The sequence below is a fragment of the Ochotona princeps genome, chromosome 32, assembly GCF_030435755.1.
Source record: "Ochotona princeps isolate mOchPri1 chromosome 32, mOchPri1.hap1, whole genome shotgun sequence".
Taxonomy (NCBI): Eukaryota; Metazoa; Chordata; class Mammalia; order Lagomorpha; family Ochotonidae; genus Ochotona; species Ochotona princeps.
In genome coordinates this window covers 433,722-456,184 of record NC_080863.1, presented here as the reverse complement: position 1 = coordinate 456,184, position 22,463 = coordinate 433,722, and the positions used below count along the sequence as shown (strand labels likewise).

The following is a 22,463-nucleotide window of genomic DNA, read 5'->3' as shown; positions in this document are numbered from 1 at the left end:
GATGTTTCATCGTAGCTGCATTTTTATTCTTACTCTCTTACAGCATATTGCTTCATGTTTTCACTCATTCCCAGGCTCATGTTAATTGTATGCCTTACCGTATTATTATATAAATAAAGCAAGAAACCTAGAAATATGCCAGCTATGATCTTACTGAGGATATACTAACAGGTATATTTAATGGATTGAAATTTCATGTGTGGAATTTAATGTTTGGTTTAACCATCTCAAAGTAAGATCTCTTTCTCCAAGAACTGAAATTTAATGAAAATCTCCCCCCAATATTCCAAAGTTATAGAAATATTTCAGTGAAAACCGTTTGTTTCCTCGATCTCAGCTGCATTCTATAGAAAAACATTGTTTTAAAACTTCAAAATAGATAAAATTATCATAAACCTCAGCACAGCAAGCTATTCTGCTCTTTCAACTGGCGAGCAATTTCAAGTGGCTGAATTGCAATTATGTTTTAATATCAAGTAATTCAGATTGAGTTCATTCAAAATCCATTTATTCCAGTTCCCATGTGTTTAAACATTAATGAGATTTGCAATGTCCAGGGTTTGTTTGAGGTTTTCCGTGTAATTGAAGTTAATGGTTCACAAGTTCTATTGAGTGTCAAGTACAAAAGAACCATAAAAAATACAGGTTACATTAAAAATGGAAGCAAACGATAATGCGTTTATTCCCTGAACTGTCTGGAGTCCTCTCATCCAGAGGACCGCAACCACCTGTTGTTTCTCTTCCATTCTTCAGTTTATTTCCAAAAATTCTGATGCTTTCATTGAAGATTTTATGCAGTTCGAAACATATTTTAATACCCCTTGTTAGTGAAGGCGTGCTTCGATTAAGCTGTTTTACAAAGGTGCACTTACACAGCTGAATGGCCCTATACTTAAAGGCCACAAAGCCACTTACCTTTCTCTTCTAAATATTTGTTTTTTTTAAGTTGAAATTATGAAGTAAGCAAATTTCCTCATAATATTCAAAGTGTTTGGGATACTTTATATTTTGCATGACTGCAGCCATGCAAATCAATTAAAATTTCTTTAAAAATTGTTGCATATGCTGAGTACAATGTGTAAATTTTGAGTCACTTGTAAAATTCAAAATATGTTTCCAGATGTTCTTGATTGGCTGAACTGTCCCAAACCACAAGCACACACTGTTCTCTTGTGTCCTTTGAATGACATTACTGAAATATGAAATATGCTTCTTTAATTCTTGTCGTCCACAGCAGGACACACATGCAGGGGACACTGTGGTCAATTCTTCTCTGTGCATTGAATACCATGGCAATGTTTCAGCGCATAATAAGTAACTTTTCGTAAATCAGGTTCACGTATGCTGCATCTTAGAAAATTTTCTCCATTTTCCACATGTATCAGTGCTTTGGAAAATATATGTGTATATATATATATTTACATATATATACAAATAAAAATTGCCTGACTACTCCATTTTCACATTAGCCTAGATTGTTTAATGAAGTATGAAGTGGTTAAGTAAACTAAGCCATATGGATCAAGGGGAAATTAAATCCCAGATTTTCATATTATATCAAGGTGCTTTTAATTATTTTTTTGAAACTGGAATTATAGGATAAACTTCTGGGGTTGTCATCATAGTACAATGGTTTTAGCCTGTATCCCAAATCAGAAACTTGCATTTTAGTCTTACCCCTTTTTCTGATTTGGACTCATGCTGATCAGTTTGCCTGAGGGTGTAATAAATGATGGATTCAGAACTGGGATCCCTGCCAAGCACTTAAATAACCAGGATGAAATTCCTGCATCCAGCAACCGTGACTCTTGTATTTGGGAAGTGAACCAACAGGTGGAAGAACGCTGTCTCTCACTCTTCCGTTTTATCTCTCTACCTTTCAAATAATGAAAGTCAGTAAATAAACTTAAAAAATAAGGATTTTTGCTGCCAAAAGAAAAAATATTGAAATAGGGTAATTGCCATAGCACAATGGGTTAAGCCTTTTACTGCAATGTTGGCATGGCATGTGGGGTTGGTTTGAGTTCCAGCTGCTCCACTTCCAACTCAACACGCTATAACGCACCTGCGAAAGCAGTCGCGGTGGGCCAGGTGCTTAGGCTCCTGCATGCAAGGCCGGTTGTTGTAGCCATTTGTAGAATGGACCAGCAGGTGGAAGGGCCCCACCCTCTGCCTTTCAGATAATAACTAAATAACTAACTAAATAAATATTTTTTCCAAAATTCTTTTAAAATCTATGAATACATAAAGTTTCCAGATGTATATGGCAAATGTATATTGTAAAACAATGCAGGGGCTTAAAAAGATTTTTGTTTATCAAACTAAATATATTTTAATTCTCTGTTTCCAGAAACCTTTTGAAATAATCTCATGTAAGTTTAGTTGGTACAAAATCTTTTTGAAATCCTCGTTATTTGTTTCATAATACGTATGTACCCTGAATTTAAAAAAAAAAACTCTGATAGGATTTTATTTACACAATATTTGTTCATTCCTTGGCAGTTAGAGAGAGGCAAAGAGATGGCAAATGGAGAACTCTCACCAACTGGTTCATTCTTCAAATACTCGCAGGGTTGGAGAATCGGAGTGCAGAGGTGGGAGTCAAGAATACCATCCAGGTCTCAGCTGTGCGTGGTTCAGCCCCAGCCCGCTGAGTCAGCAACGGGGGAGCTGGGACACAAACCAGGGCGTCCAGATGTGGGGTACCTGGAGCAGAGGCGGGGAGCAGGTGTCTGACGCCGCCTCTGTGACGTCCATTTCTGTGTATTAGTTTGGCAGATGAAGCAAGTGATTACTTTATTTCACAGACCGTTATTGTAACCATTAGAGCTAATAACGACCTTTGCAAATACACTGAGTTATCTAGTAAGTACACTTGCACACTTACCGCTTGGAAATGACAACAATGGCTTTTTCACTTTTTTAGCACATAGTGGTTAAGTCCAGTGCAATTTTCATCAAGTACATTCTCTCGCTGTCCCCTTTTTGAAGAAGCCTAAACATGTTTTGACAATTTGCCAGATTATTATGGTTCTGGATGAAAAATTAGATATTTTTTGTGCTATTTTCCTGGGAGTTTCTGGTAATGATGATGGTTCTACAGGAAAAAGAAAAAAAAAAGCTAAGCCTTGTATTTTAATTACTTGATATTGTACAATTTGTTGCAAATATGAAGAGGGCACAGCAAAGAAGGATTTTAGATGGTAAAATATTCTAATTATAACGATCTTGAAAAAAATTGTAATTTTCAGAAGATAACCCATTAGTGTAAGAAGTTGAATACTTCAAACTTTAGGAAAAAAAATACCTTTATTTTCTACCTGTTACCCAAATTTGTCTACATTGATAAATATTATCCAATAGCTTTGATCTTCTTATAGAATGAAAGAGTTTTAAATTTTATTCATTAGTGCTGTTTATTCATTAGTCAACAAATATTCATACAAGTTAATATTAGGACAAGTGTGTGTTGAGTTGGGTTAATTTCTAACTTTCTTATTACAGACTATTGAATAAATGTCCTCATAGCATATCCATTAAACAAGAGATATTTTACGGAGACTCAGTTTTAAATAGTTATGTTTATAAGCAATGTTCTAAAGAATTTAGAAGTAATTTTGGCTTTATGAAAACTTAATGAGAAGTAGATCATGTTCAGCTGTTTTTCCCACATTCTTTTTCCGACCATGATTACCAAAGAATTCAACAATAGTCAAAAGAAACATTTGATAATAAGTGGTTCTTTATTATTTGGAAAGGAAACCTGTTTAAAAATAAACTTTACCTTTTTTGGCAGTTAAGTGCTCCAGTAGGAAAACATAGACACAACTATGATTAAATTTTTTGTATGCAGTGAAATAGCATATCGCTAATATTGCTTCCAATGTATTATTAACTAATGAGATAGCTACATATGGGATTTTTAGCTATTCTGTCTTACTAAAATGTTTGGTTTCTTAAATAAATGCATTTTAATTTTAAATTAAAAATGTATCTGTTGAAACCTATTCTAAGAACAATTTAGGAGAATGTTAATCACTGATTTGTATCACTGCCATGTTCATAAAATTAATAAACTCTCACATGTAAATTCTGATTAAACATCAGAAACCTTGTTCAATAGCAGACAATACTTAATTTGGCTTTCTAAGATGTATTTTTATTGGAAAGGTAGATCAGATTTACAGAGAGAAAGCGTTGCAGAGAAAGATCCTCCATCTGCTGGTTCATTTCCCACATGGCCACAACATCTGGAGCTGAGCCTATCCGAAGCCAGGAGCCTGGAACCTCTTCCAGGTCTCCCACGCAGGTGCAGGGTTCCAAGGCTTTGGACCATCCAAACTTTGTTCCCAGGCCACAGGCAGGGAGTTGGCTGAGAAGTGGAGTGAACTGGGATTCAAACTGGTGCCCATGTGAGATCTTGGCATTTACAACGTGACGATTTAGCCATTAAGCCATCGTATTGGACCCGATGTTTAACTTTCACCTCAGAAATTCAAGTGTGGTGTCCGGTTTTGATTCCAGGGGATATTTAAAGAGTAACAGTGAAATTGTTTTAAAGCAAGCAAACAAAATCAATAAGGTTATTTGAATTTTCCATAGAAGGTATCGTTTGTTCATTGACCTAGCTGATACAGAAGATGACGACAGAGGCTTTCTATGGAAAAAAACCAGTCTAACATTCTTTGCTGTCATCATCTTGAACTGAACGCAATTTGTTACCAGATGAACAGTAATGATTCACTTTATTTAGTGGTGAAATCGCTTATCTTTATATGATACTGTATCTGGACACGGATGAATGAAACTACAGAGGCATACTTGATGCAGTTGACTTATTTTAAGAGGTTGAACAAATGGAAATGCATTTTTCCAAGAACAAAGTGATTTTTAAGTGCATTTACTTAAAGGGAAGATTGAAGATAAAACGGCCACATTTGTAAACTTGGCTTGCTTTTAAAAGCAATTGTTGTGTTTGTTCTTTGGAACTAATATAACAAATGGTGTTAGGCAGTAGGACTTGCAGCAACATCCACCTTCTTTAAGCAGCCTTTATTAATGGTGCAACTTCTGTTATGACTCCTGCTGTGATGACAACAGGGAATTTGAAACTCAAAGCTCATTTAATAGCAGGCTCCCTTAGTGCTCACTTCTGTGGGAATGCACTCTATTACTGCTGGACCCACGCACTGCTCGTTGGCAGGATTGCAGACTCCCAATTTATTTTTGTCTGCAATGAATATAGGAAGCAGGCAAAATAACTTAAACACTGCAGTTTCATAGCTGTAAATTCCAATGATTCCTACAATAGCTCCTCACCCCACCTGCATTTCTCTCTGTAAAATTAGAGTTGTTTCTTTCATGAATGTTCTTCTATATCCTGTTTCTCATGGTACGGTTGTTGGTACTTGTGAATGAAATTCAACCTGACACTACTCTAACCAAACTTGTAGATATCAGCACTATCAATTATAAATAGTAACAGGGTTATAACAGCTATACATAATTTTAAATCCTCAAGTTTTTGTTTTAGTGAGATTTCAGTATTCTGTGTGTTTTTGGAGAGAACACATTGTCAGTGGATATGTGCTGACCTTGTTCGTGCTGCGCTGTGTGTGGCTGTGTGGCGTGGTGTGCATCCACCTGGTTCTCATCCTTAGCATTCCGTCCAAGAACACCTCCTCTTGGATGTTTCTGGTTGTTCCTGGTGTGTGGACCATTTGTTTCTTTTCCTTACAGACAAGGATACTTTCTGAAAAGACACATTTTTTTTTAAGCGTGCAACAACTTGATACAGATTGCCACTTCAGTTCTGTTCAGTCTGTATTATTCATGGGCGCATGACTTCTGATAGCCTCAGAGGTCAGCTGTAGGTCTCTGGTGGGAAAAACATGCCAGCCCCCTTCTTCCTAACAATGCGCCTTTTCTTCATCTAACCTGGAACAGAGATGTCCTTCCCAAGGAAGGCACCCAATTCCATGAGCTGATGATTAATGTTTTAATTTCTCCTCAACAAAATATTTGTTTCCATCAGTCACTAATAAAAATGTCCTTTATTTGTGTCTGCTCTATGAAAATGATAGAAAATTTCCAATGCATTATTGATAGAGTTCTCAATTATTAAAGGTATCTTGCAGACATTACATGAAGCATTAAAAACTGAGCTCTCTTTCCTTGGATGTGTAGTATTCAGAAGATTCTATAGAATTTATGTTTCAAGGGGAGGAAAGAAAATGGAACCATAGCTCAGTAATGTTAGTAATACTTTTCCTTTCTGAGTTCATGAATTTCCACAAATAAAAATCTAGAAAAGGTTTTTTGAAATTTTTTCTTATGTTGTTATTTTTTTTATCAAGATAGATGATCCAAAGTTGCATTCCCTTTAACTAGAATAGTTTATTAACCGATATTTGAAAAGTAGATTTAAAATCATAACTTTTTATTTGCAACTATGAGACATCTTTAACTATTCACAACTGGGAGGCATATTAAACTATTAAGTTAAAAATGCACCTTTCTCGGGCCTTGTATGATGTAAAACATCTGGATAATTTTAAGTAATTCATTGATTTCCTGAAATGTTCTCTTTTCATATGACAGACACATGGAGGCAGTTTTACATGATACTTTTCTGGACTTGATTATTTTCCTTTCCTGCTTCTAACTGTACTTACACTATTTAATTACAATTTAGAGTGATGAGTAACATGTTCTAGTGACCTAATTGATGAATCTTAGCTTTTAGGTCATCTTCATTAAATTGGATATTGCAGTATATTGGAGGGAGACAGGAAACCATTGATAAACTGGGGGAGTGAACCATAGCAGATGCATGGATAATTATAGTGTAAAATGATACTAATTTCTGTTCTTTTTTTATCCTCTTTTTCTCTGCCCTTTCCTTCTTGTTTTAAACATTATTCTCCCAGCATAGCAGAACTTTGAATAGTTGATTAAAAAGATGCAATTTGATTTAGATTCAGTTTTATTTCTCTCTAGACGGCATTGTCACAGTTCACTTTATGTTGTATCAAATCTTGAAAATAACTATGCTTAGACAAATCTTCCAGTAAATAATATTTGCACCAGAATATTGGAATGGGAGACATACATTCACATGTGTTACTGAATAATGCATGTGTTGTTGTTTACATTTTAGCATTGTTGAGTCTCTCATGCATGGCAAGGCACACAGATGCTCTTAGAAACATTCTTTGGGCAGTCCTGACCTCCTCTGGCTGGTCGCTCAGCAGCTCATCCATTTACTGGTCAAAGGCAAATGTGAACTGATTTTCTCCTAACTATTTTGTGCATAGTTTGTAGGTTTCTGAACCGATTCTAAGAGCCTGGTTGGTCTACCATACTATTAACGCTTATTCTCAGAGCTTACTCTAACATATAAAAGACCACTTTTAGATACATATTTTTAGATACATATTTTTATAGGAAATAAATGCCTATTTCAGAGTAATTTTGACACCTGGAATTTTTTCACTGTTTTCCCATTGAACAAAGTTTGTTTACTGTATTCACTTATGAGAAGGAATTTTGCTAAAGCTTTTTAAATACAGTGCTCCTGAAAAGCCACAGGAAGACAAAACTTTCAATAATTTACAGCCAAATTGCCTGAATTAGAAAGTGCTGGGACTGAGACCATGGCAGTAGGAAGTGTGGTTTACCGTAAAGCCCTTCTGTACGGGACATCCATAGTTCATGAACCATAACTCTCATTATTCATACAATTCAAGCAGTGGCACTTCAAAATTATGTTCAGTTACTCTGAAATGCACTGGACGAGCAATTCTCTCAAAGTCTGGTTTACTTTGCTTTTGGTATTGGATGCTCTTTCCAGAAATTATTTCCTCTCCTCCACTTTGTAAACATTTTTTTTCTTAGTCTTCATAGTCAGTATTAAGAGTGATGAAAGTGTCAGCAACAGGTGCAGAACACTAGGCCCCAATTACATTGATTCTGATATATTTTTTTTAAATTATATGTATTTGAAGTTGTCCAAGATGCTCAATGCATGGCTGTTAATCCTATAAGTGTGTATACATTGTCATGCAGTCACCAAAAAGAAAAATAAACGCAATTATAAAACTGATAGACCCTTTTTAAAAACACCTTCTCCAAACTTATCTATATAAATAGCGATTTGATCAAAAATAAGCAAAAACATGATACTTTGCATGCCACCCCGAGCAATCTAGTTTTCACTAGAAAGATCAGCTGATGGTGCAGAAATCTGCGTTCACTGTGACTGCTGACAGGAGTGTAAGACGCCCTTTTTGTGCCCTCCGCGTGGCAGTGAGGGACATCTGAGGGGTATGTGCCAGGACCAAACTGCTAGTTTCCCTTTAATTGGCAAGTAAGCCATGGAATGATAGCTGAACTATAATGTAAGAGCTGACACACCTCACTGGATCCACTCTCTCTTATTCTAGTTTGGCTTTTCTCCTTGTCCCAAATTTGTTGGCTGTTTCTTAAAGCTCACACTTTCCATTCTATCCTCTATTTTTCTTCTAGTTTGCTAAAATGAACTTTTAGGGGATTACTTGTTAATAAACTGGTTTGCCAGAGTAGATTTGTTTAAAATATACAAATTGAGTTTCTTTTTTAGGATAGTGTAATGATGTTTTTTTTTCCACCATGGAATCTTAAAAAATGTCAGATTCATTAATGTGAAGTTAATAAAAAGATATAACTACAGTCATTCTAAGTCTACTGAGTAATATTTTTGTAAAAAAAAAAATAAAGGGTTATATGCACGTCTTGGAACCTTATTTAGCCTCTGCCTATACACCATGTTTAATATACTAATGTCCTTTTCTCCACTCAAGTGCCACTTTTGCCTTGATTTCAATCCACAATTTTAAATTTACTTGAAAAAATAGGCAATAAATGTTTAAGATTGATTGGGTAAGGATCTGTTGGTATTCTTTCTCATACTCAAGATTTCTGTTCCTTTGCAGAAGCGTAGAAAGATAAAAATTGTTTATCTTGCACAATCTATGAGACAAGGCTCCACACCGAACAAGGACAAAGTCCTAGCTCGGAAACAGGCAAAGCTGTGACTTAGTTTACCCTTTGCCAGCTTAAAGTTAGCTAAGACTAAATCCTCCTCTTGATACGCGGTGTTTACAAAGCTCCTTACTATGCTGTGGGGTTTATCTGTTTACCAGACAAGGACGAATGCTCTAAGGATAATGGTGGCTGTCAGCATGAGTGCGTCAACACGGTGGGAAGCTACATGTGCCAATGCCGCAACGGATTTGTGCTGCATGAAAACAAACATGACTGCAAGGAAGGTATGCATAGACATGCTCTTTGCTTGACAAAGTGTCGCATTTCATGGGATTTTACCACAGCACTGCTTACAAGTGGAGTTGACCATTTAAATGAGTAACAGCATTGTTAAATATTGAAAGGCTAAACAAAGATTGTGTGTAATGTTCAAAGACCTAAGGCATACTATCAAAACCTCATTATAATTATATTACCTAAAAGATTTTGCACTTCACACATGGATGGCATTAGAACAATTTCGTATGACAAAGAGCTTTCTCTGATGCCATCTGGTAGACAGAAAGTCACATTATTCCCCGGTCTTTGTAGAAAATGCCTTGCTGCAAAATCCATGTTTAAACTTAACTGGTGCTAAATGTTTTGCATTTGGTGTAATATCCCTTGTAAAAATATCTCATGTATGTGCTATGTTAAGTGAAGTCCTTTTAAATACCAGGAGTGTCAAACGCAAATGCCGGCCAAAGGAAAAGCATTTGCAAATGGCAGCTGTAGTGTCATTTAAAGTGTTATGTCATGGTCCTGGCCAAAGGAAGCATACTTACAGTGCCATTAGAGTCCACCAGACATTGTTGTGAAGGCCTTAGACAGTTTCAAGCTTTTGTTTCTCTCTCTCTCTCTTTTTTCCTTCTATTTTATTTTTAATTTTATGGTACAGTTTTGTAGGCTCTGGTATTTCCCTTACCCTCTCCACAAATTTCCTCCCCCCAACTGGTTTTCCCCATATTATTACAATAGTATAGTCATTCATTAACAGTCATAAGTCCATCATGCTGCTGTTTAAGTGTGTCCTGACATTGCTGGTACAGACAATATAAGACAGTCCAGTATTCCATTGTATAGATCTTTGATTTGGAAGTAGAGATACATACTGCACTGTATCTTCACACCTGAATATGACAGTCTCTATTATGCAGTTACTAAATATTCCCTTAAATGAGACGCCATGAAGCCAAGTCAACAACAGGAATAAAGTTGAAACAATTTACAACACCATGGAGATAAATAACATGCTACTGAATAACCAGTGTGTTGATGAACAATTAAAACAGAAAACAAAAAGCCTTCTTGGAGAAAATGGTGCTACTGTGTGATCTATGAGACAGTGAAGAACTTAATAAGAGAAAACAAACTATTTTGAAGAAATGAAAGTAACAAAAAATATCAAAACCCGTGGGCTGCAGCAAAAACAGTATTGAAAAGGTTATTTATCTCACAGCTTGCATGATGGTTGTCTTATGCCAAAAAGAACATATGGTATTTGTCCTTTTGTGATTGACTTATTTCACTATGCATAATGGTCTCTAGTTGGAACAATTTGGTTGTGAATGGTAGAATTTCATCTTTTTAATGGCTGGGTATTATTCCATTGAGTAAATGTACCACAGTTTCGTTAACCAGTCCTCTTTGAATGGGCACCTGGGTTGTTTGCATGTCCTTGCTATTGCAAATTGTGCTGCTGTAAAAATAGGATTTCATATCCCTTTTTTACCTGCAGATTTCATTTTCTTTTGGATATATTCCTAGGAGTGGGATAGCTGGGTCATATGGCAGGTTTATTCTCTAATCACTCTCCATACTAATTTCTGTAGTGGTTGTACTAGCTTGCTCTCCCAGCAGCAGTGAAGAATGGTACATTTCTCCTCACATCCAAGCCAGCAGGTGTTGTTAGTAGCATTCTGAATGTCCGCCTACCTCGCTGGAGTTAGGTGATTGCAAGGGGGCCTGAGCATCTGTTTTAAGCTATCATTTCAATCCTCTCAGCCTCTATGACCTACATGGGAACAAGAAATCATTATTCTGTTTGGGTATCTTCCTTTAAAGGTCCTCCAGCATTTTCAACTTAATTTTGTGCCTATTTTGAAAACAGAACTGTTAAGGAGGATTTTGCAACAAAAGTCATAAGTATATGTAGATGGATTGGTAGTTGATAGCAACCATGATGAAATATCAATGGTTTGAATACACACTGGACTGCTAGAGAAGATCCTGAATTGACCCTATAGTCCATTTATTTTTGTATGTGATACTGTATTCCTTAATAAGTGTTGATATTGCTGATATTCTTGATTGCCAATATGTGGTGTTCAGTTAATGTCTGAGCCTACAGACCTAACAGTTAGTTTCCTGTTGCTCAGGCAACAAACGTTGCCCAGTTATACCAGACAAGGTATTTGTCAAAGCAGATGTAGGTGGCAGCAAGAGTGGAGTGATGACCCACTGGTGTCCAGGAAGATCTTTTCAACGGAGTGGAGGGCAATGGACTGCTTGCTTTCTAGGGCTGCACATTGACTGATGTCATTATCCTTGGCACAGCCGAGTGCGAACAGAAGATACACAGTCCACACGGCCTCATCACCAGTCCCAACTGGCCAGACAAGTACCCGAGCAGGAAGGAATGCACGTGGGAGATCAACGCCACTCCGGGTCACCGCATCAAATTAGTAAGTGAGCACATCTTTCCTGCGAAGCTGACTGCCCATGTCATTTGTGGCCAGCACGTGGGGATAAAGTAATGTTTACTGAATGGAATGGAATTAGTTGGAAGATGGGAAAGATTTTCCTTGTCCTGCTTTCTGGCTTACAGAAACCAGATCCTTGACTTGCTAGATCAAGGTGGCCCCCGTGGTTCACCTCCTGGGTTCCATCCTGTGTAATTTAACTAGCGTTACCACAGTAGCTGCCATGGAGCCTTATGTTCTACTTTCCAGTCTATAATGGTGTTTCCAAATGGAAAAATAAGCAGACAAGCAAAAATTCAGAAATTCAGAAAAAAATAGAATTTTATAGATGTATGCCCATGTGACATCCTCTCAAACCTCATAAAATGCTCACTGTGAGATAGTACGGTGTTCATTGTTGCATGCTTGGTTGATTTCAGTTAGCATAATGTCCTGCAAATTAATTTGTGTGCTGCAAATAATGACACTTACTTCTTTGGAGTGACTAAATTTTCCCTTGTGAAGCAGGCTTACTGAGTTTTCTTTAGCCGTTTATCCTTTTGTGGACACTGCCTTTGATTCCGTAGCGTGGCTGTTGTGAACAGAGGTTCAATAAACAAGGGTGTACCGTTTCATTTTCTGTGGATAAATGCCCAAGAGTGAGATTGCTGGCCCATATGAAAGTGCTATTTTTAATATTTTGAGGAGCCCTCATACTGTTTTCCATGATGACTAATTTGCATTCCCACCAACAATCTGTACGGATTTAATTTTCTGTACATTCTTAGCCCGCATTTGTTTTCCTTTCTCTAATAGATACAAGGTGACATCTTGTGGTTTTATATTACACTTCCCTGATTAGTGTAATGTAGCATTCTTCTCCGTCTGTCTCTTTGCCATCTGCATGTCTTCTCCTGAGAAATGTCTACTTCAGCCTCGTCTGTTTCTCACAGCTGATTTGGTTATTGGAGAGGTAAAGGGAGCCAGTGAGTTCCCATATGCTGGGCCTCTCCCAGGTGATTCAGCGTTTCCCACACTGATGTCAGGAATGCAGCCTGACGCAGCCTCGCAGGCTTTTCCTTCACAGAAAGGTGGAACCTAGACTCCAACCCAGGCACTCCGATGCACATCCTATCTGGGGTCATATGTGCTGAGCCAAATGGCATCCTCTTTGGTCCATATTTTCTTAATTGTGTTATTTGTCTTCCTAATGTTAAGCTACTTGAACCACTTACATATTTTGAAAATTAACTCCTCATCTGATGCATATTTTATACATGTTATTTCCATATTTCTGTACTTTGTGTCTTCACTTTTTTTTTTACTATGCAGAAACCTTCACCTGATGTAATCAGGTTTGTCCATATTGCTTTTTGCCGCTTGTACCTTTGGAGTTAGCTTAGTCATTGCCCAAACCAATATCACAAAAAAATTGTCCTTAGGTTTTGCTCTAGTAGTTACACATTTTTAGCCCTTAGATTATTGTTAGTACATTTTAAACTTAATTTTTGTTTATGGTTTAGGGTAAGGAGCCTGTTGCATTCATTGGCATGTGGATAGCTAGTTTTCTCAATATCATTTGAGACTATCCTTTGTTCCATTGCAGGTTTTTGGTATCTTCATTAAAAATCAGTTGACTATAAATACATGGATTTACTTCCAGGCTCTCAGTTCGGACTCGTCAGCTCATGGCTAAGTTCTTTCTACTGCTCGTTTCCCCACAGTGGTTGAAATTTGCTGACTTTTGGCAAATGCTTTCTATACATTTATTGAGACAATTATATTGTTTCTGTCCTTCATTCTGTTAAGGTGGTATCATATTTGATGATATGCAAATATTGAACCATCATTATTACTGAAACAAATCTCACTTGTTCAAGGTGAACAGTATTTATGATGTACTGTTGAGTTCAGTTTGCACGTATTCTGTGGAGGGTTTTTGCCTCCATATTCATGAGTGATATTATCCTGTCGTTCTATTGTTTTGTGTTGTCCTTGTCTTACTTTGGTATCTGGATAAACATTTCTGAAAATTTAATCTATCCAACTAGAAGTAATGGGAAAAATATCATTAAAGACAATTTTATGAGACTAATTTTAGAAAAAATATATGCACATGGTTTTTCATTTTGAAGGCCAATGCTACCTACGCCGGTCTAGAGCACCCACATGGCCAGGTCCTTGGCCTGACACAGACACACCCTCCAGATTCCCCTGTCTGAACTAGCCCATCTCAGATCCCACATTCAGGTGTGAGGAAAGGGTCTGGAAGCCCCCAGAAGTCATTCCACATCTGCCAAACATCCCTCAGTTGGATTGGAAGTGGAACCTGGACCTTAACCCAGGGTAGGCGTGCTACCTGGAATCTAAAACAACTGCCCCAATTGTCCGTGCATTTGGTTGGCAAAACATTTTGAAGTTCATGCATATTATACCATTTTCATTATCATTTTCTATGAATTGCTTTCTAAATTATAATAAATTAATTTGAAAGTCAGCAAAACAGAGACTGACAGAAAAACAAACTGGCCGGCAGACTGATTGAGATTCCTCGGCCACTGGTTTGTTCCCCCAAATGTCCCGTAAAAACTGGGGAAAGCCAGGCCAAGGCCAGGAGCCCAAAACCCAATTCATGTTGGGATCCCGGTGTGTGCAAGGCAAGGATTTTAGCCACTAGGCTACTGCATTGGGCCTGATTAATCTGCTGGACTAATCCGTAAGGAGCCACAATGTTTTGGGGCTGAACCAGGCTGAAGCCAGTAGCCTGGAACTCCATCTGTGTCTCCCACGTATCAGTGGAATGCAGATGTTGAACTCAAACATCATTTGAGTTTCAACTCTTAAGGATCCTACTTACTGGTCTTGTTATTTTCAGAAAGACAGTTTACCTTTTAAGGCTTTGAATTTTTTTAATCTGAAAATTAGAAATCATGCTTACTTGTGGATTTTGATACACATTGAACAAACTTGCATATAAAGCTTATGTTATAGCACTTTATTGAGTTTCAGTGAATATTGGTACGCGATACTCAGATTACCTGACCAAGATCAGTGGCAGTTTTTGCATAGATTTATGAATTTAAAATACATCTCTGGTAATTTAAAATATATCTACTAAATCTTTTTCAGACAAAATTTTTCGAAGAATTGGATAGTAAACATTATAGACTGAATTATACTAATCATGCCACAAAGGTTAATTCTATTTCAGAGAGGAGGCGGCTACAGACAGTACACACGTGTGCAAACTTTGCAGTCCAATCAGTAATTTTTTGTTTCCAGCAACTGGCAATGGAACAGTTTGGCCTGTGAGGTGTAGCTAAAAAGTTCAGGAAAAGGCATTTGGCATCCTTTATTCATGCTTATGTTCATTTTCCTTAAAAACCCCATGTTCCGGGAGGGGAAATACATTTGACCTTGACTCTGTGTTAGGAAGATTAGCAGCTCCTGGAGGACGCCCGTTTGCTAGTGCCCAGAGCCGGTGGTACTTCGCAGGGCTCAAGTAAAAGGATCGCAGAAGGGTTTACCTGTTTGATCGGGATGGGCCTGAAGTGATGACAAGGCTGGGAGGCAGAGGGTCAAGGAGTAGAGAGGACACTGCATTCCCGACCACCTGAGGAGGAGAGCGAGGAGGGCAGGAATGCAGGGAACGCTGGACCATTCCGGAGGGCTGGGCCCACAGCCTTAGGAGAATACATTTTGGCAGTTTTGTTGTGGTAATTTGCTATAGCAGTGAAAACAAGGACACACACCTTCATATTGTGTGTGTATGCAAGTGTTCCTGTGAGGACGTAACATGTGATACAGGCTGCATGATGATAGCTGTAAGTACAAAAAAAAAAAAACAGCTGAATCAAAACATGACCAGGAAAAACAGACTCCTTGCTAGAGAACTCACAGTGTTGGACAGAAATAAGTATGAGGTTCTGCTGTCGCCGACGTCGTCTCCTCTCAAGAGCCTCTACTGATTGGTAATTTCTTGGGGTGCATTTTTAAACTTTGAATTAGTCTACTTTGAAAATAAACAAGATGGGTCAGCGTTGTGGTGCAGCACACTAATCCTCCGCTTGCAATGTCTGCATCTCTGACCCGAGTGTCATTTCCAGTAGCAGCTGGCCTGTTTCCAAGATACCTGTTACAGTGGCTCCAGTGTTTGGGGTCCCCACCACCCAAAGAGGAGACTGGATGGCATCTTGGGCTCTTGACGTTGGACCAGCCCGTCCGAGCCATAGAGGCCATTTAAGGAGTGAGCCAGTGAGTGAAAGATACTTTCTCTCCCTCTCTCTTTTTCTCTCTCTCTCCTCTGTTCTGACAATCTGTCATTCAAATAAATGAATATTTAAAAAGAAAATAAATGAAGACAAAGTGCTTGACTTAGGAAAACACTCAGTGGACTCACGTGCTGGCATCTTTTCTGTAGGATTTATCCTAGATTCCAGGTCTTGCTAAGATACATAGAGGTACAATTCATAGGCGTCTAAGATTTAGAAAGAATCTCAGCTGTTGTCGTTTCCTTCCACACACGCATCAACATTGTAGTTGTTCACACTTACACAGGGCCACGGAAAGCAAAGGCTCTTTGTTGAGTAAGAAGATGAGTTGGTGTTCTGCTTTGCTCTGTATCCCCTGCGAGTATCTTACGAGGAAACAATGGTGGTCCCTACCACCAGCTGGGGAGAGGTGACAGGCAGCTAGGCTTGTGCGATGCTGTGTTCACCCTGCAGCTGCTCGGGTTACATCAGACTTCTCATTTCTCTTGGTCCATATGTTCACCAAAGCTAGATTCTATCTCCATGTTGAGAGCAATCATTTTATTAGCCTGTTCATTGTGAATATGTGTTGCATCTCTGTAGGACTCCACGTTTTAGCCAAAGCCTGCATTTTCACTGAACGAACCTCTGCAAATAATTAGAGGAAAGTCACCATATGGAAGCCTGGCCGGGGGCCAGCCAGGTGGATTAGACTTGCCTGAGTGTTCTGGAAACACCCAGTTATTACTTCCAGTCTGTAATTACACTTCAGTGTTATTGATTTTGAGTTGAAGTCCTTAATCTCTTAGTTTTCTTATGAGAAGTACATTAGGAGTTCTGATTAGAGTACAAGGTATTCACTCTTTTTTGACCTTTTTAAAACCTAGATTAATAATGCTAAAAATACTGGCGTGGTCACAGACTTCTCTGAAATGCGTAAGTGGTCAGCAGTGTAAGTGCATCAGATTGAACCACCGCCTGTGACTCCAAAACCCACCAACCCCTGACCCGGCTCTGCTTCAAGTCCCAGCTCAGCTAACACACCGGGGGAGGCTGCAGCAGATGAACCAAGGCGTTGGAGTGTTGTCACTCACGGGTGAGACCTGAGCAGCCTCCAGAGCTCTTGGCCTCCCCTGGCCCAGCCCCCTAGTAGTTGTAGCCATTTGGAAAATGAACAAGCAGATGACAGTTTCTCTCTTTCTGCCTTTCAAATAAATAAACCAATAACTAAATTGATCTCACCCAAAGAAAATACTTAAGTTTCAAAATCGAGTGCCATGTTTTAGTGGCAATCAGTGTACCTTCCTCCTTTAAAGCTTTTCTTATTGTCCAATCACCAGAGTGAAGTTGAAAGACCTTTGTGGTAACACTATCTATGGTCTTGGTTCCTGAGGGTTGAAAATTGTCACATTCTATGTCATTGAGACAGAGTCATGTAAATTGTACAAAAGAAAGTTTTTACTCCGGTTTCCCCGAGGCTCCTGTAACTGCTGTCTGTGATACAGAGAAAACATTCTGACACAAGCGCATTCTGTTCATTGATGTGAAGCGAACATCCGTGGAGTTCTTTCTCATCCAAGGATTTCTCCTTGGCCTAGGAGTTAGGACCTAGCTTAACATGTGAGCTAGTTGCACCTTTCAATGGCTGTGATGAGACTGTGGGATCAGGTTTGTTTCCGGAAAAGGACCACCCAAGTTTTTTCATTGACCTAACAAACTACTACCTGCTCCAATTGGAAAATAAAAATCACTTCTATCTCAATGCACAAACTGCATTTGCCGTGGTTGAGTATAGGTCAGCTAAGGCGCCTTTGACTAGTTTGATTCTTACGGATTCAGTCTGATCCTGTTTCGTAAATTTGACAGGAAACTGGGGGTGGTTGTTTGCAGAGCAGGCGTCGGCATCATCCCAGCCTACCAGCTCAGTCCCTCTCCTCTGTTCTCCCAAACTGACGTCATGATTTACTTAAGACAGCCTGTATTTCACTAGGGAATGTGAAATAGTCACTTAGTAATATGATTCACTAAGTTTCCAAAGTACTGGAGAATTTGTGGCTTGTAAGTTGTGATCCCATTTTTGCAACTGGTGTTAGGATATCCTGTTGAATTCCAGTAATCACCTCACCCCATTTTGTCACAATTCTGCACCGTGGGCTTACCTGCTGTTTATGTTTAAATCCCAATCAAATAGACAATTCGTTAACATGCGATGATTTTCAGGTATTATTATTTTCCTGAGACAATGTTTTTATTTACTCAGGGAAAAAAAACACCGTTCTTATGTTTCAGAAGCATGCTTTGTGCTAAGTGCTGTTACTCAGTTGCAAACTAATATCAAGCTTATATTTCCGTGCACAATACTGATGGCTGGCGAACTTCAGGAGAGGCAGAACCAGTTTTGTTTGGCGTCCTGTGTGAAGCTGGTCATAAAGACGAGATGCAAGCCAGAGAGATGACTCAGTAGACTTACCCAGGGATGGGTTCAGGATGTTCCATGTGTCAGGAGACGTGTGCGCTCCGCTCTGTCCTGGGTTGCAGACGCCAGCAGAATCTCCTCCAGAGCAGTCGGCTCAAGTAGCTTCATCACGATGTTTCCCTCACTGCATTATTGTTTACAGCTAGCCTCTTTGTACAGTCTTCCTCATTCTTTGGGAAGGAAGGATGAGTCCAGTGGGGTAGAGAGCAAGCTCCCATATGTGTGTCACTCCCCAGGTGCCTGCGGTGGCCGTGGCCAGTTGGAATGAGCAGGAACTGAATACGGTTTCCCATGTGGCTGGCTCGGGTCCAACAGTTGGAGCCATCCCTGCTGCCGCCTGGGTTACAGATCTACAGGAAGCTGCAATCAGGAGTTGAACTCGGCACTAAATCCGGATACCTCCACACGAGACATGCGGGACACACAGGTGTCTTAACCTCCCGGCCAAACACCTGTTTCTCATTTTCTCCTAATTCATTGTCTTTGGTTGCAGGAAACAAACATTTCCTTTTACTCATATTAGTTATGAGAAACGATGACTCCAAAGTTATTGATGGCTAAGGATGCATACAATGAGTTAAGAAATACCAGCCCTTTTTCTTCCTAACAACTTCATTTCTTTCTCTTACTCCCTTCTTAATATAAATTGTTTCTTTCATTTCTTCCCCTATGCCTCCAAAACAAGTGATAGGAGGTATCAAAAAGGGTATACATTGTAGGGTATCACAAAGGTAACAAAGCCAACATTCAGAAAATAACTCCTAGTTGGCTTTGGTGCATGTCTTCAATTAAGCTAAGAATTCAGATCACTTTGCTAAATTATATCCAAGACACACATGCCAGAATTAATATGTAGATATTTCATGCTGTAGAGAGAAAAATTAAGAGTTTAAAACAAACATGTATTTTTTTCATGCCTACTTTGTTTGTAATGTTTTGGTTTTTCCCAATAACTGTAAAGAGAAATGGTGCTTTACTTTTTTAGTGTACAGTGTTTTTCTTGGGAAAACAGAGACACAAAGGGCAATCCCAAATAACCTGGAATTAGGAACAGTTTGGAAATTTCAGTTCATGTCAATTACACTGTTCTTTATAACCTTTGATGTGTTATACATATCATCGTTTTTATCTTAAATTTGCCAAGAGGAAAGCTCAGAAATCAATACAAAGGCAACTTGCAATGACTTTTTAATGACATAGCTAACAGCAAAGCATACCAAAGTCATATCAATAATGTTATGGTTTGCAAGAACAAAATAAAGAAATATATAGTGAAAATCCTTTTGATTGCAGGCATTATATAAATATTTGTTTCATTGAAATTTTGTGTAAGTATGCATATTGCTTTTGACTGTTTCTTTATAGTTGAAGAAATCGAAAGTAGTCATTTGATGGCCAATGGCTATGGTCATCAAAATCAGAATGTATCAAATCTTTGAAATTTTCTTAGGATTCCTCTGCATCAAATTGAAAATACCATCTTTTGCTGTAATGTCTAAATTAAATTAGCTTTATTTGCAATAATAGAATTAGTAGTAAGAGTCCAGTGGTCGAATTTCCCCTGGAGCGGTGACATTGTTTCCCAAAGCTTGAACCTTCTGTTGACTTCACAGCCGCTCTCAACACTGAACGATGTGGGGTCTATCCCTTTTGTACAGCCCAAGTGTGTTTCATTGAACATCTCTGGAGTAATGTGTAGTTTGTAAAGTGCTTCTCTCTTTTTCTGCATTAGGCTTTTAGTGACTTTGAAATTGAGCAGCATCAAGAGTGTGCTTATGATCATTTAGAAGTGTTTGATGGAGAAACAGAAAAATCGCCAATTATGGGACGACTGTGTGGCAACAAGATACCTGATCCCCTTGTGGCTACTGGAAATAAAATGTTTGTCCGGTTTATTTCGGATGCATCTGTTCAGAGAAAAGGCTTTCAAGCCACACATTCGACAGGTCAGCAAATATGGCTCATGTTTCTCTTTTCGACTATGGTACAGGTTTTTCTTCTGGTGAATGTGTGTATTGAGGCTAGTTACACGAGAGACCAGAGAGATTCCTTGCTAATTATCCTGGTGTTGATGAACATTGAAGGAAGCCCCACAGTGCCCTCTGCTGGGAATTAGTGCAATCACAAACCATCTCTAAAATCACGTATTTCCTATCAACTTCACTAGAGTGACACTTCTGTGGAATTTGAAAGTATGCGTTACTTAATGACCTTCCTAGCTAGCTACTTCCTGTGTAAATCAGTTCGGGACTGAGGGTCGGTGAAGCTGAGAGATAAATCCTTTTTGGTTTGCAACTCAGTCTTTTCCTTAATCCTAATCTCCAGTTTGACCCTGTGATTTCCACTGCTTTAAAGTCTTTAAGAACAGAACTAATTTGGGAAAATACTGACAATATTATGCAGAAATGGAGAAAGAAATTGTTCATAATGTCGGCCAATTTGATTATATGTTATATAAAACATCTAAAGAATGATACTTTTTTTGTAATTTTTAAGTGACTTGTGTTTGTTTTTGTTTTTGTTTTATTTTATGTATTATGACAATATCTTTTTATTAGGAAAAATACAAATGAAAAGATTCCTTTATGGTGTGTTAAGCACAGATCATCTAAAATTCTGGAGGGATTCAATTAAAACACACATTTATTGTAAGCTATCATCTTGAAATGTTATAAGGTTTCCTATAATTTTATTGGATTAAAAGTGTGTTTAGCATTTACCTCAAGACTTAGCATGCATTTGAGAAGTTTCAAGGTATTTTATATTTTTTTTACTAAGAAATCAATACTTTTCAAAATAAGTATTTGCTGTATTCTAACCATCCATCTTGTCTAAATCACAATTAATTTTAAGTGTAAGAGAAGTCCCTGTTTTAAGAAAAGAATGATGGCAATTATTGATATCTACTGAAATTAATATTTTTGAAATTATGCTGACTTAGTTATCTACTACATAACAAGCCATGGTAGTTTAAAGAACCATTATTTTAGTGTCCATGGTTTTAAGGTACATGATTCAGGCAGTGTATTGCTGAAATTCTGCTTCATTTAGTGTCAGTTGGGTCTTTCATGTGACTTTGTCCAACTGGGAGGTTTAAGTGACTTTTAAAACTATTTGCCGTTATCCTTGAGCTTAGAGTGCCATCTAGTGACCAGATGGATGCATAACGGCTTTGATGCATAGGCTGTTAAAACTATTTGTCGTTGTCCTTGAGCTTAGAGTGCCATCTAGTGACCGGATTGATACATAACGGCTTTGATGCTTAGGCTTTTAGAACTATTTGCCGTTGTCCTTGAGCTTAGAGTGCCATCTAGTGACCGGATTGATGCATAACAGCTTTGATGCATAAGCATTAGTAGGAGCAATTTTAAGACCTTTCTTGATGTCAGTCCTTGACCATCTTCCCCAGTTGAACGCAAACCAACACAGGCGACCCTTTCACAGGCCCGCTTCCCTTCCCTAGCCCTGGTATTTCTTGTTCACCTTCATTTTCCATTTCCCAGAAACAGAGAAAGAGCCGGCCGTGTACAATGTTTGAAACAACGGATGGAAAGCACTCTGAGAGTCTATTTTTTCTGATATCAGAAAGAGTCAAGGGTATTTGCTGAAGCAGTGCTGAGTCTGCTTAGAAGTCAGCTTGTGAAGAGCTGTTAAGGGGTGTGTTGACCATAGTTTAATTGCCGTGGGGTCCTCCCAGTCGTAGACAAGCACGTCACCCTCACTCTGTTCCTTTTGCTTGTGCAATCTCGCTCCAGGTCACCACACCTCTTGTGCATTTAGTATTTCAGTGTTCATCCTTGAGCAAAAGTCATCCTAGGGATAAAACTCTGTATTTTTTTTCTTCCGAGCACACTCATGAGCGTGTGATTCAAGGAGGGCTGCCTGGAAATTGGGGTGTGCACTGTGACGCACACACCCGGGGACACACTTGTGAGTCATCCTTTAACAGTTTTTGTTTCTAAATGCTGGGCATTTCTTACTCAGTTTCCAGTA

General features: G+C 38.5%; 1 protein-coding gene across 1 annotated transcript in view; it reads left to right on the top strand.

Moving 5' to 3' along the window:
• The window catches only part of TLL1 (tolloid like 1), a 107,383-nt gene that overhangs the window by 81,640 nt on the left and 3,280 nt on the right, over nucleotides 1-22,463 (top strand). Inside the window, exons 17-19 of the mRNA XM_058657471.1 lie at nucleotides 9,183-9,308; nucleotides 11,620-11,747; nucleotides 20,203-20,416. Of these exons, the coding sequence (XP_058513454.1) occupies nucleotides 9,183-9,308; nucleotides 11,620-11,747; nucleotides 20,203-20,416 (468 nt within the window). The remainder of the gene's footprint in view (nucleotides 1-9,182; nucleotides 9,309-11,619; nucleotides 11,748-20,202; nucleotides 20,417-22,463) is intronic.